The sequence below is a fragment of the Hoplias malabaricus genome, chromosome 14 (assembly GCF_029633855.1).
Source record: "Hoplias malabaricus isolate fHopMal1 chromosome 14, fHopMal1.hap1, whole genome shotgun sequence".
In the NCBI taxonomy this organism is placed as follows: domain Eukaryota; kingdom Metazoa; phylum Chordata; class Actinopteri; order Characiformes; family Erythrinidae; genus Hoplias; species Hoplias malabaricus.
The window spans coordinates 39,916,219-39,935,860 of record NC_089813.1 but is presented as its reverse complement, the minus strand read 5'-3'; the positions used below and the strand labels follow the sequence as shown (position 1 = coordinate 39,935,860).

At 43.6% G+C, this 19,642-nt stretch overlaps 1 protein-coding gene across 2 annotated transcripts in view; it reads left to right on the top strand.

Moving 5' to 3' along the window:
* Positions 1–19,642, top strand: part of kcnn1b (potassium intermediate/small conductance calcium-activated channel, subfamily N, member 1b) — a 58,144-nt gene that overhangs the window by 6,571 nt on the left and 31,931 nt on the right. Inside the window, exons 1-4 of one of the 2 annotated variants that reach the window (XM_066643805.1) lie at positions 3,494–3,620; positions 6,806–7,261; positions 17,468–17,563; positions 18,879–19,297. In XM_066643805.1, the coding sequence (XP_066499902.1) occupies positions 6,890–7,261; positions 17,468–17,563; positions 18,879–19,297 (887 nt within the window). In that variant the 5' untranslated portion in view covers positions 3,494–3,620; positions 6,806–6,889. Of the gene's footprint in view, positions 1–3,493; positions 3,621–6,805; positions 7,262–17,467; positions 17,564–18,878; positions 19,298–19,642 lie in introns of those variants that run through there. The other variant, XM_066643804.1, reaches the window with a different exon arrangement.

Here is a 19,642-nt window from a genome sequence, read left to right as displayed (position 1 = left end):
AGGCAGAGCTGCAGATCTGTGCAAACTTTACGGAATGGGGTGCAGATCCTATCTGTTTTCTTTCCGTTTGGGATAATGTCCTCCTTGTTGCGGTTGTAGGAGTGGACACCCTGAATTTGACACGCAGCTGGTTGCTTTAGAAAGTACAGGAATGTCAGAAGTGTGTCGCAGGTCGTTGGGAATGAAGAGATGTGACCAGCTGATGTTCCCTTAGCTAAGATCACCTGTTTAGTGTGTGTAGGGAACACAGGGGCACTTCTCAGGGACCCTGCAGAGTGCAGTGTTCCTCCTGCAGGATTTTAGCAAACAGTGCGGTGTATAATGTGTATCCGCTATCCACAAGGTCACATGGGTTGTACACTACTGCACTGCATTTTGGGATGGTTTGACTGCACCAAATAACGTGCAGTATGTTTTCAGAGACCACTGCACAATCGCAGAACCCCAAAATAATGCGCTACATAGTGAATAGGACACAGTTTGGGACACAGACCCAGAAAGTGTGGACACAACCCTCAACCTGTTACCCCAGTGCAGCTATAGGGTGTCCTTTCCAGGCCTCCATAGCTTCCTGTGAATAAAAGAACCTCAGATGATCGGCCATCCTCTTTCTCTCTCTCTCTCTCTCTCTCTCTCTCTCCACTGATTCTTTTTATAGCTCTGTCCTTTAGTGTGATCCTTTTATCCAGTTTTATTTTGAATCTGGATCATTATCACAGAGAGTTTTGATTGGTTCATTGGTGTATGTAGTGTCTGAATGTAACACAGTGCAGAGGACATACAACACCCTCAAAAAGCTCTCTGTCTCTGAATTAAAGGCAGCATTCCCTATTATAAAAGTGCTGTCTCCTCTCCATGTGCTGCTCTGCAGTCGGTTTGCTCTGGAAACCGCTCTAATGTGTTTACGAAGCCCCAGTGTCTGTAAATGGGTAAAAAAACAAAGTGTCTGGGTCCGGTGCTAGGCTTTCTCTCTCTCTGCTCACGGCAGAGAAACGCCATCTGGAGGTTTTTAGACAACGGAGAGACTCCAAACGCTGAAAAGCACCAACCGAGATGAGGATGTTGCTCTATTCCTGCTCCATAGGGGGGTAACACTGACTTATTGAATTTTAGCCACCAACAAGATACAGTTGCTTCTTACTCAAATACATCATTCCACCTTAAAAGACATGGAGCTTCTGAACATAAACATATGAGGGGACAATTTTCACCCTGCCCCCTCGTCTGAGTCTGTCCAATCACAGCGCAGCACCTGCGTTTATGTGAGAGCACAGAGACGAGGTTAAACTCAGCAAAACAGACACAACGAGCGCGGAGAAATAAGAGCACTGAGTAAAAACGGAGAAGAAAGAGAACAGAGTGAAAACGGCTAAAAACCAGAGCTTCTGCTCCTCGCTTTTCACTGCTGTGCGCTCGGGGTCGGGGTGAACAGCGAGCGGCTTGTTATCATTTAAAGGAACAGGTGCTGAAAGCGGGCGTTCTGAACAGGGCTGTTTACACAGGGGGAGAACACTGCTGTGGGGCTCGTAGGGTTTGGACCAAAGCAGGTCACAGACGTTTCATTAAGAAACAGAACTGTGTTCCACTGTGGAGACGAGGGAGAGTATGACACCTTTAATTTTGCTGGTGAAGCTATGGTACTGAAAGTGTTAAAGCCTAAAGGAGCTCTGTGTGATTTACTGCACTCTTTGTTTTTGCTGCTCGTCTTTGATGTTTATTTATATATCGCTGAAGTACAGTATGTCGTCTGTGGCGTTTGATTAAAGGGCCCATACCTCAATTATTTCAGCTCAGGTCTCAGGTCAAAAAGAGCGAGAGGAAAGAAAAGATGCCGCTGCTTAAGAAGACGCTTGAGAAATATTAATGGGACACTACATAAATGGAATTAGTGGAAATACAGAAATATTAAGGAGATGCCTTGGAGATATAAAGAGCAACTACATAGGTTTTAAGGTGGAACTATAGAGATATTAAAGAGATGTAATTCTGGATGTGTTTTCTGAGGATCTGATGGTGATGATGTTCTGATAAATGCGTCGTCTCTCTCTAACGATCTTTCTGAAGTAGAGTGCTCTCCAGATCAGGAATGTAAACATATTGTTATCTGGTTTTGGAAGGAACAGCATGGGGAACATTGTCAGAGTGAATGCAGGAGCACGAGGGAATGTGTGTGTGTGTGTGTGTGTATGTGTGTGTGTGCTGTAATGAGCTCTCTGCTCTAGACGTTTTCATTAGAGCTGAGGCCTGGGCTGATGGCACACATCTGAACGAGCCCAAATTCAACGTCAGGACAGATTTAGCAGATTGGATTTGTATGGAGTGAAGCTGGCAGAAGAGAGAAGGAGAAAGAATGTGTCGAGGAAACATGCCGCCTTAAAACTCAATAACAAGAGCCACCTTAAAAGTTGAAGAAATGTTGAAACATGGTCAGATGCTTCAGGCGACCCCTTTCTCTGAGGAGCTCATTGTTACTGGAACACAGTTTATACATCACCAGGGATTCAGAGTGAGGATAACTTCAATTTCTTAAATTAAGAACAATTTCTTTGTTTTACATCAAGATTTTGCTGAATTATCCCCAGTTATCTGTCGTATCCAGCTCCCTCCCAGACATGCGTGGCCCCCAGCCCTGAGAGGGCAGCATTGCACATGTGCAAACCACCACTTCTTTACAAACTGCCGCTTACGCAACACTGACCAGCTCCACGCTCCGGAGTAGATCCCCTGTGATTCCTCAGCCATCTGAGGCCAGGAGACTTCTAATGTCAAGTTAAGAGACTTTAGAATAGCCCCGCCCCCTCATCTGAGTCTGTCCAATCAAAGCACTGGACTTGCATTCATGTGAGAGCGCAAAGACAGACACAATTGTCTTAAAGCAGCAAAACAGACAGAACGAGTTCAGAGAAATAAGAGCACTGAGTAAAATCAGAGAAGAAAGAGAACAGAGTGAAAACGGCTAAAAACCAGAGCTTCTGCTCCTCGCTCCTCACTGCTGTGCGCTCGGGGTCGGGGTGAACAGCGAGCGGCTCATTATCATTTAATTGAACAGGTGCTGAAAGCGGGCGTTCTGAACAGGGGCTGTTTACACAGGGGGAGAACACTGCTGTGGGCCTCATGGGGTTTGGACCAAAGCAGGTCACAGACCTTGTTTTATAAAGAACTCAGAGTAATCTCACAGCCGTCTCCTCATGAGAAATGATAACCTCTTAAAGACTTGGAGCAGATTTAAGGTGATTTGACCAAACTGAATAAGAATCTCAGCAGTGTACGACGTGGCTCAGAGACCGGAGACGGGGGGGTGGTTTGATGGCGAGGGTAGAGTTTCTCTGACGCTTCTCTGAGTCAGGATCGTTTTTAACACTCCTTCTAATTTGTAAAATGATCTTAACGCTGCGATGCCTCTGGGAAACTCAGACCTAATTAGATTTGGTTCTGAGACGCCCCTCTTTTTGGGGCGAGTGTAAAAGGAGAGCAGGGGAAGGAGAGATCTCTCTCTCTTTCTCTCGTCCTCTCAGGATGATGGAAGGAGGAGGAGAGTGATAAGAGAGTGGAATACAATCCAGGACGACCTCTCAGGAGCCGTAACTGATGACCATCCTCCTTCACTCACTCAGAGACAGGTTAGCATGGAAGCTATTCACAGTTTAGCCTGTTGGCCTTTTTGTTGAGCATGTGGTTTGAAGTCTGTCGTGAAGAGCAGATGTGGTGTTAAAGGAACAGTCCTGCTTCTCTAGGGCGGCCGTACGTCCTTGTTTTCCTGGACACGTCCTCTTTTTGGGACCTAAAAAAAAATCCTTTCCTTTCTGCAGTCGCTATTCTTTTGTGTGAAATTGTGCATTGATTTGTCTTTATGCCCCGCCTCCTCGCCTGCCAGCTCAACTCAGTCACGTACACGCCCTTCACACAAATATTGGTCAGTCATTACCTCAGCACCACAGCAACAGCCACAAGACTGAGGCCAAGAACAGAAACTGTTATGTACAATTATTTATTTAAACATTATTAAATATGTTTAAAACTCAATTCGATAAAGGTACTTTAGATGTTAATTTTTATTATGTATCGTCATGTTTTTATGTTACTCTGTGTTTTCTAGAACTGTAATGTTATTTATTTAAAGGCTTTATTTAAGTCTATATGGGTTCTTTGCTTCTATATGCACTTTATTTAATGTTATCTGTGTTTTTGGGAGTATTTAAAGTTATAACTAAACTCAACTAAAGTTTAGGGGCTGATGTTGAGGATGATCTGATCATAAGGGCATTAGGCATCTTCTTAACTAGTAACTGTTTGTGTTTAAAGATCCAGGAACACAGCTGGATGGTCATAGATGCATTTGTTCACTATTTACACCCCTACTCCATACACACTGCCATGGTTCATCCCTAAACAGCATTGACTTCATCCCAAAAGGGGAGATTAGTTAGTGTTCTCCTCTGAGAGTGTTGAGTCTGATGAACAGAGGTTAGTGTTCTCCTCAGAGCGTGTTGAGTCTGATGAACAGAGGTTAGTGTTTTCCTCTGAGAGTGTTGAGTCTGATGAACAGAGGTTAGCATTCTCCTCCGAGCGTGTTGAGTCTGATGAACAGAGGTTAGTGTTCTCCTCCGAGCGTGTTGAGTCTGATGAACAGAGGTTAGTGTTCTCCTCTGAGAGTGTTGAGTCTGATGAACAGAGGTTAGTGTTCTCCTCAGAGCGTGTTGAGTCTGATGAACAGAGGTTAGTGTTTTCCTCCGAGCGTGTTGAGTCTGATGAACAGAGGTTAGTGTTCTCCTCCGAGCGTGTTGAGTCTGATGAACAGAGGTTAGTGTTTTCCTCCGAGCGTGTTGAGTCTGATGAACAGAGGTTAGTGTTCTCCTCCGAGCGTGTTGAGTCTGATGAACAGAGGTTAGCGTTCTCCTCCGAGCGTGTTGAGTCTGATGAACAGAGGTTAGTGTTCTCCTCCGAGCGTGTTGAGTCTGATGAACAGAGGTTAGTGTTCTCCTCCGAGCGTGTTGAGTCTGATGAACAGAGGTTAGTGTTCTCCTCCGAGCGTGTTGAGTCTGATGAACAGAGGTTAGTGTTCTCCTCCGAGCGTGTTGAGTCTGATGAACAGAGGTTAGCGTTCTCCTCTGAGCGTGTTGAGTCTGATGAACAGAGGTTAGTGTTCTCCTCCGAGCGTGTTGAGTCTGATGAACAGAGGTTAGTGTTCTCCTCCGAGCGTGTTGAGTCTGATGAACAGAGGTTAGCGTTCTCCTCCGAGCGTGTTGAGTCTGATGAACAGAGGTTAGTGTTCTCCTCAGAGCGTGTTGAGTCGGATGTTTTGGGGTAATTTGTTCCATTATATTTACTCAGTGGATCCAGGTCATTTTAAGATTACTGGACTCTTAATATTTTTCAAGAAGAATGATTAGCCGTGTCTCGGCAGTGGTTGAAGAGAGAGGGAAGGACCTGGCAGAGAGACGGAGGGAGAGATGGAGGAAGTGGGGGGAGGTGGGGGCAGACGCAGGCCTGGCCAGGGCTTAGATCTAGACAGAAGCTTTGTTAACTGTTGGTATTGATCCATGAGGCTTTTTCATCAGAGCAGAGTTTGTACTCGTTCTTCTCTGAACAGAGGAATAAAGCCAGACTCTCACAGCCTTTCTCCAGAACTGAAGGGGTTAATCAGGACTGACGTCACTGTAGAACATTTCTGTGAGGATCTGATGGCATTCAGTTAGTGCTTTTCCATCAAAGTGGAACCAGTTCTGTTCCCATTCCTAAACCTAATCTCAAACCGTTTTGGGCATTTCCCCCGACATAAACTCACTGTTCTCTCTGTGTTCTTTTTCTGCTCTCTCTGTTCTCTCACTGTTCTCTCTCTGGTCTCACTGTTCTCTCTGTGTTCTCATGGTTCTCTCTTTGCTCTCTCTGTTTTCTCTGTTCTTACTCTGTTCTCACTATTCTTTCTATTATCATTCTGTATTCACTCTGCTCTTTCTCTGTTCTCACTTTTTTCTCTCACTGTTCTCTCTGCTCTCTCTCTGTTCTTACTCAGTTCTCTCTATTCTCTCACTGTTTTGTCTTTTCTCTCTCTGCTCTCTCTCACTGTTCTCTCTGCTCTGTCTCTTTGTTCTTACTCAGTTCTCTCTATTCTCTCACTCTTGTCTTTTCTCTCTCTTCTCTCTCTCTCTGTTCTTACTCTGTTCTCACTGTTCTCATTGTATTCTCACTGTTCTTTCTATTATCATTCTGTATTCACTCTGCTCTCTCTCTGTTCTCACTTTTCTCTCTGTTCTCTCTCTCTCTTTGTTCTTACTCAGTTCTTTCTATTTTCTCACTCTTCTGTCTTCTCTCTCTCTGTTCCCAATGTTCTCTCTTTTCCCACTCTTTGTTCTTACTCAGTTCTCTTTATTCTCTCACTGTTTTGTCTTTTCTCTCTCTGCTCTCTCTCACTGTTCTCTCTGCTCTCTCTCTTTGTTCTTACTCAGTTCTTTCTATTCTCTCACTCTTCTGTTTTTTTCTCTCTCTCTGTTCCCACTGTTCTCTCTCTCTCTCTCTCTCTCTCTCTCTCTCTCTCTCTCTCTCTCTGTTCTTACTCTGTTCTCGCTGTTCTCATTGTGTTCTCACTGTTCTTTCTGTTATCATTCTGTAGTCTCTCTGTTCTCACTGTCCGACTCTCTTTGGGTGTGAGGGGGGTCCTGAGGGATGCCGTCCAGTGCGGGTTTCTGTCGTACGTCACGGATCCGTGCAGTGTGTGTGTGGAGCCACCCTGTGTGTGAAGGTGTGTTAGCTCTGTGCGTGGGACACTGTCAGTGTTGACGTTGTGTATTTTGCTGTGTGTCTCCAGGTGAGTCCAGATGCCGGGCGGCTGAGCCATGTTTGGAGTGGGAGTTCGCTGTCCCCCAGCGGCCCCCCGGTCCCTCAGAGAGCCATGAACAGCTGCAAGTACAATGGAGGAGTGGCGAGACCGCTGAGCCTCGGGACGTCCCGCAGGAACGTATCCGACCTGGACTCGGAGACGCAGCCGCTGCAGACGCTGCACTCGTCCGGCCTCGAGGTTGTTGTCTCCAAGGGCAACGGGGGCGGGGATGAGCCCGGGAAGACGTCACGCGAGAGCCTGGTGCGGGACCCCGGCTCCAGAGCCCCCCACAAGAGGAACAAGGACATCGGCTACAAGCTCGGCCACAGGAGGGCGCTCTTTGAGAAGCGCAAACGCCTCAGCGACTACGCCCTCATCTTCGGCATGTTCGGCATCGTCGTCATGGTGACGGAGACGGAGCTGTCCTGGGGGGTCTACACAAAGGTGAGAGGGCTCGGGATTACTCAGGAAATGCTGAATAACTTAAACCTGATCTAGAGTTATCTCTCCTCAGGGTTTAAAGGGTCTGTGTCTTCAGGTTTAAAGTTTCTTCACATTGTCGTTGAATCTGGACTTAAACTTGAACTCTTGTCTTTTATTTGACAGAATGGGTTTAAAAAGTTAATATCATGGCAAACCAGATTGTTATTAAAATGCATGAAAGGGTTTAAGAAGTACACATCTGTGCTAAGCACAGTTACATTATCGCTGTGGTTGTGACATCAAAGCTTTTGTGTGTTTAGCTCTGGGCTCTTTCTGGAGCTTCTTTATCTCGACACAACCGAGACACCATCACGGCTCACGCTCAAGAACCTGTTATTCTTTAGTTCTAGCTGGGAATGGATTTTCCCGGTTCTGGGAATTATTGTTGTTGGTATGGGAACCACTCTGGTTCTATGTTGATGGAAAAGGAAACCGTTACACAGCTCTGTCAGCATTTTTCAGCATCGGTTCCAGTCTTTTCTCTTTAGTGTCCGTTTGAAAATCCACAGCTCAGGAAACACACACGTCGTCATTTGTAAGAATGATTTAAGGCTGTAACTGTTTGACGTCCTCTACGTAAATGTACGATTTTTCTGTTGTTAAACAGTGTTCTCGTAAATATATTTTGTTTTGGAGAAATATCATAAAATATCAAACACTGATTGATGTACGTCTGAGATTACGAACCGCTCTAAAACTTAAATACGTTGCTTTTTTCTTCCATTTCATACAATTCTCTTAAAGAGGTGTTTTATAGAAAAATTGAGCCAATAACATAATATACATTCGAATGTTTTTAGGGTCTTAATTACAACATAAACATTAATTGTATTAATTTATATCACCATTTATGAAAGAAGCTTATTCCAAATAGCAGTGGGACAAAGTCTTCAAAGCACAGTCTCTCAGAACTGCTCAGAACACACATAGAAGGTGTAATAAATGTAAATGTACCTTTACATTTACATTAAGTGAAGCTGCTTTGTGATGACGTCAGTTGTATAAAGCGCTATATAAATAGATTTGATTTGATTTGACTTTAAAGGTACAGCAGTGGTGTTGGGGGCAGCCGTGGCCTTGAGGTTAAAGAAGTGAGCTTGAGACCGGAGGGAGTTCAATCCCAAGGAACGGCAAGGAAAGATTCATTCATGGCTGAAGTCCTAACCCCCAAACTGCCCCCGAGGGGGTCACAGGCCCCTGCTCCGGTTATGTGTTCACTGACCCTAGTGTGTGTGAAGAACCGCTCACTAGGATGTGTTTGTGTGTTCACTGCCACGGAGGGGTCAAATGCAGAGAAGTAATTTCCCTAAGGGATCAATAAACGTTCATCTTCTTTTTCTTAAAGTCCAGTTGTGTTCCCTAAAGGTTCATTACATTCTCTTCTCCAGCTCACTTCTCCATCTCTGTAATCTTTCATTACACAACTGTGGAGAATAAAAGAACACAATAAAAGTCCTGGAGGTGAAACGGGGCGAATGACAGCAACACAACTTTAACATCTACAGTTAATACAGAGTAAGGTACAGTTCGGTCGCTAATTAAAAGGTATAGTAGATGTTCCACTGAGGGTCCCACCACAGCGACCACCACTGAGAGTGTTGACATGCTACACCTGTTGACACCTGCATTCCCCAATGCAACATTTGTTTGCATTTGAATTTCCTGGTCCTGACTTGGTCCTTAAAGTAATTTCACTGCGTGTTTTGTCTGTTTTAGATTTCTCTCATGAACTTTGCTTTTATTTAAGTTTTCACTTGTCTTCACTCACATTTTACCTCAGAAAAAGAACAAATCAAAAATCACTAAATGCAATTTTTCTGACTTATCAAACTAAAAACGTCTATATTTTTCTGAAATACAAGAATATTTAAACACTACGGCAAATTAAACATCCCCTGTGCTCCCTCTCTGTTTTGGATGCAGTGCTTTCCAAGTGAAGATATGTGAGACCAACTTGAGACCAGTACACAACTGCTCTAGGCTGTAGCTCTATCACCGCTCACTGTCATTCAGTAAAACTGAAGCATTTCACATTATTTATTTTCTTGCACTTAACTATGTCATAAATGAGTGATATCCAGAATTTAGAAATTTCACTCGACCACTTCAAATAAAAAAGAAAATGTGGATCGTTCCTCTCTGCGTTGTCTCCCACATGAATTGGTCCCCGGAACAGAAAAGGACCAACAGCGTGAACCATGGCAGCTTTGGGCTTGTTGAGATAATGAAGCTCCAGAAAGAGCTCAGATGGCCGACGTAACATTGCATTAATTGTTTCTTATATTTAATGTATACAATTTAAATGATTCCAGGTAGGCTCTGGACCCACCGTGACCCTGAACTGGATAAGGGTTACAGACAATGAATGAATGAATGAATTAAAATTCTTATCTTTATTGGCGTAGGTTCTATCATGTTTGTTGTTTTCTATCTGTATTTAATTTAATAAAATTTAAAAACAACTGAATATTGCATTCGGGATGTCCTTAAAATATTTAATATAGAGACGCTAGAAGTAGAAGAGAAATAGGTGTAAATCAGCTTCCACAGGTATGATTTAAAAAGTGTCCTAAGTAATAAAAAGGACATCCAACCAGTGCAAAGATTTAACCCCGCGGTGCATCACCGTGTTCTGAGAATCCGTGTGGTAATAAACCGGCAGCTCCTGTAAACTGAACCCTGATCAGTATCGTGATGTCGATACTGAACCTGATTCATCGCTCAGCCCTGGAGCGCAGGGTTAAAGGATGGAGCAGGTCTGAATGTGCATCGTCAGGAGAATCTTTTACAGCTCCAAACCCAGCAGTAAATATAGATTATCTTTATGGGACTAATCCACTCTGGTTATGGGACGTCTTTAATGCAGAGGAGATCAATAGACCCCAGGGAAGACGTGTTTGTATTTCCCCGGACGGAAGTGTGGACTGATAACACACATCCATCACTGACATCACGTCCTGAGAGAGCAACTGGTCATTTAGAGAGGGGCGGGACTCTGGAGGCATGTCATCGTGCCCAAATAAGGAGTTGTGGGTGTGGCTGGATTTCTGGATGCTACAGGCTACAAGCTAACACTGCTCTGAATTACCAGCTCATTAAAACAACTCTCACAGACATTTGAGGTTTTTTTGCTCCTGGGCTCTCCCTACAGTTGCAGCGTGTAATTCACTTTTACAGCAGTGTCCTGAAATCAATGGGGAGGGGGACGGAGTTGGGGGTGGATCCTACCCTCCTCCGAAATTGGCATAGTGCAGTTTCTGCAGTGCTGAGCCCAGAGTATCAATGACAGAGGCTCTATTCTCACTTTCACAGCTCAGTGGAGCATCACAATGATATTGAGGCTGTAATTTTAAGATGAATATACTACCTAGTGTTGCTTTAAGAAGCACCATAGTAATAGTGGTATGTAGCATTTAGCAGAATTGAATGATGACATGAATTATGACTGAATTATGATTGGCTGAGTGGCCTTAGACTGGGGGAAACCTGATCTGTGAATATACTACAGGTCCAAAAGTTTATGGACACCCCTCTGTACTGAGTCTAGTACCCAGTGTGGGCTGTGTGTATAATAACTATATAAACACATACAATGAAACTCGCTGGAGCAAGTGCACATGATTTTAAATTCACCAGACCCAATGCTATACATAAGAATGAGGAGTATAAAGCCCCTCCCAGCATTGGACTCACAGCAGTGATCATCAACATCTAGTGGAAAGCTCTCCCAGAAGAGAAGAGACTGTCACTGGAGTGACGAGGAACACTCTCTCTCTCTCTCTCTCTCTCTCTCTCTCTCTCTCTCTCTCTCTCTGGAGCCGGCCGAGGGAGAACTCACTCTTAATTATAGTCTCACTCAATTATTTAAGGGACGTTAACAAGTTCATCTGTGTTAGAGCCAGATAGGCAAAGTGTCCTCATCTAATGTAGCGCGCGTAAGTAACCGGACACTGCTGACCACACGGGCGCTGCAGCTCTAACAGCAGTGAAGCTTTTTAATGGACACAGCACTGCGTCTGAATCAGCCATGAACCAGAGGGAAAGTCTCAGTAAAAGCATAAAATTACTGGATTTTAATAAAATTTCTTTTTCTCCTCCAAAACGTGGCTTTATTAAACTATGCATAGAACCTTTAAAGGTGCAGTCAGTCATTCCTATCTCAGTAAAAACATAAAGGGTTATTATAGTGTTTTTTAATTTAACGGCTAAATCCCAAACAACAGATCCCCAAAGCTGTCTCTGAGCTGGACTGTACTCTGTAAATATAAACACAGTTAGAGTCTGACGCCTGCGGCTCGCTCCAGAAAAGTGTTGATGGAGGTGAGTTTCCCCTCTGAGCTCCATCCCCTTTCCTTTACTGACGCTGTAGGAGCATTTGGGAACTGAGGAGACTCAGCGCTGCAGGTTCGTGAGTGGAGTTCTCTCTCGATACGAGACTCCAGCTGCTCCACAGTCCGTGGTCACCGTCGTCTGATTCTCCTCTTCATGACGACCATAGGAGACAGATCTGGACGCTGGCGGCTCATGCTCATACACTCTGTGTCTACGGAGACACGGTGTTGAAGCACATGCAAAAATGAGGCCTGGCCCCATCCTGCTGAAATAAACATGGACTTCCTGAAAAAAATGTCACCTTGATAGCAGCATGTATATCCATACAAATCAAATATACTTCACGCCCCTATCTGAGATTTGGCCACACCCCCTTTCTAAGTGGTGACCACGCCCCCTCTCTGATACAGAGATTGACCATTTGGTGGACATATCTATTATCTCTTTTATGAAGGAGAACTTGAGCCTGGTGCAGCACGATGGTTCCTCGCGATGATTCCAGTGATGCTGGTTTGTCCTGCTGCTGTCAGAGAACACTGTCACCTAAACAAACACAGAGCAGGTCACTCTTTCCTCACTCAGAACTAAAGCACCAGTATCTTACAGTTCACTGGATTTTAAACTCATGTCTACACAGTGCAGTCTGATACCTGTCTGGAACTGAGGGGTGTTCACTGCAGAAACAGTCACTCTTCTCCTCAAAAGTCATTACACTAAATGTTCAAACACTGCTGTGAGGATTCATTATTTAATCATACAGTGGGATCCAGTAATGATGCAGTGTAGCAGTAATGAGACCATGATACAAAAATTATGCAATGTTAATGTAATGATGTAATATTACAATAACAGTAACGATACAGTGTGTTACAATAATGATGTAGTGTAGCAGTAATTATGCAGTATAACAGTAACTGTGCAGTATGTTACAGCAGTGATACTGTGCTACAGTACTGATGCAGTATAAATGCGTTGTATTACAATAATTATACTGTGTAACAGTAACTGTGCAGTGTGTTATAGTAATGATACTATGCTACAGTACTGATGCAGTGTAACGGCATTGTGTTACAATATATGTTACAAAATATGCACATTGTAAATATGTTACAATGTGCAGTGTGTTACAATAATGATGCAGTTTAACAGTAACTGTGCAGTGTGTTACAGTAATGATGCAGTGTAACAGTAACTGTGCAGTGTATTACAGTAATGATGCAGTGTCACAGTAACTGCGGTGTGTTACAGCAATGATGCAGGGTAACAGTAACGGCAGTGTTTTACAGTAATGATGCAGTGTAACAGTAACTGCAGTGTGTTCCAGTAATGATGCAGTTTAACAGTAACTGTGCAGTGTGTTACAGTAATGGTGCAGTGTAAAAGTAACTGCAGTGTTTTACAATAATGATGCAGTGTAACAGTAACTGCAGTGTTTTACAGTAATGATGCAGTGTAACAGTAACTGCAGTGTTTTACAGTAATGATGCAGTGTAACAGTAACTGCAGTGTGTTACAGTAATGATGCAGTTTAACAGTAACTGTGCAGTGTGTTACAGTAATGTTGCAGTGTAAAAGTAACTGTGCAGTGTGTTACAGTAATGATGCAGTGTAACAGTAACTGCAGTGTGTTACAGTAATGATGCAGTTTAACAGTAACTGTGCTTTAACTGTGCAGTAAAAAGCTATACCCACTAGGCCCAAAAACCTCTGCAAAGCCTTAATGTCTTGAGGAATAGGATAATTAGTCACAGCTTGCAATTTCTCTATGTCAACTTTCCACCCCCCTTCCTGAGATAACATGTCCCAAAAAATGTATTTATATGTAAGTATATGAATTATATCCACTATATAACTATTATATATAGTCTTCCATAATTGGCACTTTTTCACATTAAGAGTGAGATTTGCAGCATGAAGTTTGGCAAATACAGCTTTAAGATCTTCCAAATGTTGCTATAAACAATAATATTGCCGTTGGAACGTGGCCCCTGCAATTTTTTACCAAAAGGGCAAAGATTTAAACCGGTATAGACCCAAATGTGTAATAAATGCAGTTTTTTCTCTGCTTCTGGGATCCATTGCTACCTGCCAATAGCCTGACATTAAATCTAAAGAACTAAAATACGATGCCCCCTGTAAAGATTCTAAAATATCAAGTATCAAAGGCATCTTAATTCTGCTGATAGTGACCAGGTAGAGTTATATGGAGATCTGTTTAAAATGGAAAGAAACATCTCTTCCCATGATTAAATACCCCATAAACTCTTTCCTCCAAGTTAAACTGGACTTGAGCTTTCGTTAAAAAATCTAGCCCCAGAATAAGAGGAAAAGCCAAGTTACTATTATCCATAACGTACAGGGGTTGGACAATGAAAGTGAAACACTTGGTTTTAGACCACAGTAATGTATTAGTATGGTGTAGGGCCTCCTCTTGCGGCCAATACAGTGTCAATTCGTCTTGGGAATGACATATACAAGTCCTGCACAGTGGTCAGAGGGATTTGAAGCCATTCTTCTTGCAGGATAGTGGCCAGGTCTCTACGTGATGCTGGTGGAGGAAAACGTTTCCTGACTCGCTCCTCCAAAACACCCCAAAGTGGCTCAATAATATTTAGATCTGGTGACTGTGCAGGCCATGGGAGATGTTCAACTTCACTTTCATGTTCATCAAACCAATCTTTCACCAGTCTCGCTGTGTGTATTGGTGCATTGTCGTCCTGATACACGGCACCGCCTTCAGGACACAGTGTTTGAACCATTGGATGCACATGGTCCTCCAGAATGGTTTGGAAGTCCTTGGCAGTGACGCACCCATCTAGCACAAGTATTGGGCCAAGGGAATGCCATGATACGGCAGCCCAAACCATCACTGATCCACCCCCATGCTTCACTCTGGGCATGCAACAGTTGGGTGGTACGCTTCTTTGGGGCTTCACCACACTGTAACTCTCCCGGATGTGGGGAAAACAGTAAAGGTGGACTCATCAGAGAACAACATGTTTCACATTGTCCATAGCCCAAGATTTGCACTCCTTGCACCACTGAAACCGAAGTTTGGCATTGGCATGAGTGACCAAACGTTTGGCTATAGCAGCTCAGTCGTGTATATTGACCCTGTGGAGCTCCCGATGGACAGTTCTGGTGGAAACAGGAGAGTTGAGGTGCACATTTAATTCTGCCGTGATTTGGCCAGCCGTTTTTTGGATAAAATCTGGGTCAGCACCCAAACATCCCTTTCAGACAGCTTCCTCTTGCGTCCACAGTTAATCCTGTTGGATGTGGTTCGTCCTTCTTGGTGGTATGCTGACGTTACCCTGGATACCGTGGCTTTTGATACATCACAAAGACTTGCTGTCTTGGTCAAAGGTGTGCCAGCAAGACGTGCACCAACAATTTGTCCTCTTTTGAACTCTGCTATGTCACCCATAATGTTGTGTGCATTGCAATATTTTGAGCAAAACTGTGCTCTTACCCTCTGCTAATTACCCCTTCACACTCTGCTCTTACTGGTGCAATGTGCAATTTATGAAGATTGGCCCTGGTCCAATTTAGCCATGAAACCTCCCACACTAAAATGACAGGGGTTTCAGTTTCACTGTCCAACCCCTGTAGGTCTCCAAGGACCATACATCCCCATGCCAGGTATAAGTCAGCTGCGTCTTCCCTTAAGCCCAGTGCGATTTACCATCAGCTAACACAAAAGTTAGGGGATACCCTGAACAATGATTTTCTCCTTCTCTCACTATCTTTTGCTATAAACTCTTCTGCATCAGAGTATATGTGCAACCTGTATCCAGCACAGCTTCTCCTTGGAGTCCCCTCATTTCAATGGGTGTAACTAATTGATGTAAATTTTCTGCTTTCGCCAATGCCACATGGTGAATGCCCCTTTGTTCCACATTTGTACTGCTGGCACATTTACTGTTGGGTTTCTTTTTTGTTTTATCACTAAAAGCCTGACTATTCACTCTTGCCCAGTAGTCCTTCTTAACAGCTCAGTCACGCTCCACCATCGACCCAACTTTAACCAGTTGTTCCACCGTGTGAATCATCCCCCTTAAACTACTGACCAAAGCTGGATTGCAATTATTCATAATACGCCGAACCACCTCAGATTCGAACATATTGGGATTCCATTTTAAACACAGACCTCTGGAATCATAGGCAAAATCTCTTATACTTTGGTCAGGAGCCTGGACGGTCACACGCATCTGTTCTTCTACTTCCATCAGATAATCAGAAGGTAAAAAGGCGGACAAAAAAGCATTCTTAAATTCAGTCCAGTTATGAACCTTTGTCTTCTCAGCCATCCACCAGCTCTTAGTGGACTGTGTTAAAACTGTTGACAATGTGGCAATGAGCTCAGCATCAGCCAAAGGCCTTAGTGACAGAAAGTTCTCACACTGCTCAATAAAACTAAGGTTAGGCGTGGGATAATAAAAAGAAGTTTGATAAGTAGGGGCACTAGAACAACCTATCTTGCTTATTTCCCTCTTCCATTTCTCATCTCAGTGCAACAGACATTCATCTACCTCCTGCTCCATTTGTTTAGTGAACATTTTAAAACTTGCTCAACCTCCTCAAACCTTTGTTCAAAATAGCCTCTAAAACTCTGCTCTCTATTCACCATACTTTCCATTGAGGCTGAAAAATTCCCCTCCATATCCTCCACCTCCAGTAACTGTGCAGTGTGTTTCAGCAATGATGCATTGTAACAGTAACTGCAGTGTGTTCCAGTAATGAGGCAGTGTAACAGTAAATGCAGTGTGTTACAGTAATGATGCAGTGTAACAGTAGCTGTGCAGTGAGTTACAGTAATTATGCAGTGTAACAGTAAGTGTGTAGTGAGTTACAGTAATGATGCAGTGTAACTAACTGTGCAGTGTTTTACAATAATGATGCAGTGTAACAGTAGCTGTGCAGTGTGTTCCAGTAATGAGGCAGTGTAACAGTAAATGCAGTGTGTTACAGTAATGATGCAGTGTAACAGTAGCTGTGCAGTGAGTTACAGTAATTATGCAGTGTAACAGTAATGATGCAGTGTAACTAACTGTGCAGTGTTTTACAATAATGATGCAGTGTAACAGTAGCTGTGCAGTGTGTTACAGTAATGATGCAGTGTAACAGCAACTGTGCAGTATATTACAGTAATGATGCCGTGTAACAGTAACTGTGCAGTATATTACAGTAATGATGCTGTGTAACAGTAACTGTGCAGTATATTACAGTAATGATGCAGTGTAACAGTAATTGTGCAGTGAGTTACAGTAAGGATGCAGTGTAGCAGTAACTGTACAGTGTGTTACATTAATGATGCAGTGTTAAAGTAAGTGCAGTGTGTTACAGTAAGGATGCAGTCTATCAGCAACTGTGCAGTGTGTTACAGTAATGATGCAGTGTAACTAACTGTGCAGTGTTTTACAATAATGATGCAGTGTAACAATAACTGTGCAGTATATTACAGTAATGATGCCGTGTAACAGTAACTGTGCAGTATATTACAGTAATGATGCAGTGTAACAGTAATTGTGCAGTGAGTTACAGTAAGGATGCCGTGTAGCAGTAACTGTACAGTGTGTTACATTAATGATGCAGTGTTAAAGTAAGTGCAGTGTGTTACAGTAAGGATGCAGTCTATCAGCAACTGTGCAGTGTGTTACAGTAATGATGCAGTGTAACAGTAACTGTGTAGTGTATTACAGTAATGATGCAGTGTAATGTCTGCTCTGTTTTCATGGACATTGTGAATTTACACTGAACTGATGTCTCTCTTTGTCTCTGTTTGTCTCTTTGTCTCTCTTTGTCTGTCTATCTGTCTGTCTCTCTCTCCTACAGGAATCCTCATATTCATTTGCACTGAAATGCCTTATCAGCCTTTCCACTCTAATTCTCCTTGGTCTGATTATTATGTATCACGCACGAGAAATTCAGGTGAGTGGATGAGTCGAGAGAGAGAGACGGAGAGAGAGACAGAGTGAGAGAGAGTGATAGTGAGATAAATAGAGACAGACAGATACAATGAGATATATATATATATATATATATATATATATATATATATATATATATATAGAGAGAGAGAGAGAGAGAGAGAGAGAGAGAGTGAAAGACAGACAGAAAGTGAGAGAGAGATACAGTGAGATATATAGAGAGAGAGTATAATAGATTGCTATGTTGCTCTTATGCCAAATCCTAATGACTTGGAAGTATCTCCAGAAATAAATGTACTGGCCACTGTAGTTCCACTAAAACATCACAGCTCCGCATGCCCCAAGTCGGATCGATGATGTCATTGTACCCTGGGCTAATAGGAATTAGCTGTTGGCTAATAGGACCCATAATCCAATGAGCCTCTGCCAGTCACTCGGGTTAGCGGTTTATGTCTGGGAACCCGTCTGTAAACATAAGGACGAACATGTTATACACTTTAGAGTTTATTCTGGATTCGTTTCTAGATTCACTGATGGATTTCTCAGAAATGTTATAATACTGCACATGGGGTCAAAGGTCAAACAAAAACAATGTTCAGACCTGCAGTCCCTGTGAAATATTTTGGAGAAACATGTTTCTGATATTTTAAAAAAAAAAGTTTGTTTGAAAAAAGCACAACAAATTCCAAAATTGTCTCTAAACATCTCGACTGTACTCTGTAATTATAAACATGTTTAGAATCTGACGCCTGCAGCTCTCTGGTGATGGCCTGTGTCCAGATCTGTCTCCTGTGGTCGTCGTGAAGAGCAGAATCAGACGACGGCGACCACGGACTGTGGAGCAGCTGGAGTCTCGTATCAAGAGAGAACTCCACTCAAAAACTCCACTCACAAACCTGCAGCGCTGAGTGTCCTCAGTTCCCAAATGCTCCCACAGCGTCAGTAAAGGAAAGGGGATGGAGCTCAGAGGGAAACTCAACTCCATCAACACTTTTCTGGAGCGAGCCGCATGCGTCAGACTCTAGCTGTGTTTATATTTACAGAGTACAGTCCAGTTCAGAGACAGCTTTGGGGATCTGTTGTTTGGGATTTAGTCGTTAAATAAAGGAGAACTAAACCATCCTTTTCCTACAACCTCAGGATAATGTTAGCAAATGTAAATTTCTTGCCAATTATGGAACCGAACCAGTGGTTAGTGTTCTCCTCAGAGCGTGTTGAGCATATTGTATGTGATTCTGCTAAATGATTGAGTCTGAATCTATGCTAGTTTCTGTGCCAGTGTTGGTCCATCTCTGGCCTGTGTCTGTTCTTCACAGCTGTTCATGGTGGATAACGGAGCTGACGACTGGAGGATAGCGATGACGTACGAGCGGATTCTGTTCATCGTGCTGGAGCTGCTGGTGTGTGCCATACACCCGATACCAGGACACTACGTGTTCACTTGGACAGCGCGCTTGGCCTTTACATATGCGCCGTCGGTGGCGGATGCGGACGTGGACATCATCCTGTCCATCCCCATGTTCCTGAGGCTGTACCTGATCGGCCGTGTGATGCTGCTACACAGCAAACTGTTCACGGACGCATCGTCGCGCAGCATTGGCGCGCTCAACAAGATCAACTTCAACACGCGCTTCGTCATGAAGACGCTGATGACCATCTGCCCCGGCACAGTCCTGCTGGTCTTCAGCATCTCGTCCTGGATCATCGCCGCCTGGACCGTGCGCGTCTGCGAGAGGTGAGATGTCCAGCGCCGCTCGAGTTTTCTCCCATCCACAGGGGGGCACTGTGGTAAACGACTCCATGCTTTAGCTTCCAAAAATACACAAATAACCTGATGGCCTTTAGGATCTGAGTAGAGGTCTGAAACCCCACCTCCAGTTAATACTGTCACCTGAGTGAAATAAACAATGAAAAATACTGCCCCCTGTGTATAACGTCAAAAACTGCACCTGCACCACATCACACACACTACGCCTGCACCACATCACTCAAATACTACACATACACCATATCACACAAACACTACACCTACACCACATCACTCAAATACTACGCCTGCACCACATCACACAAACACTAC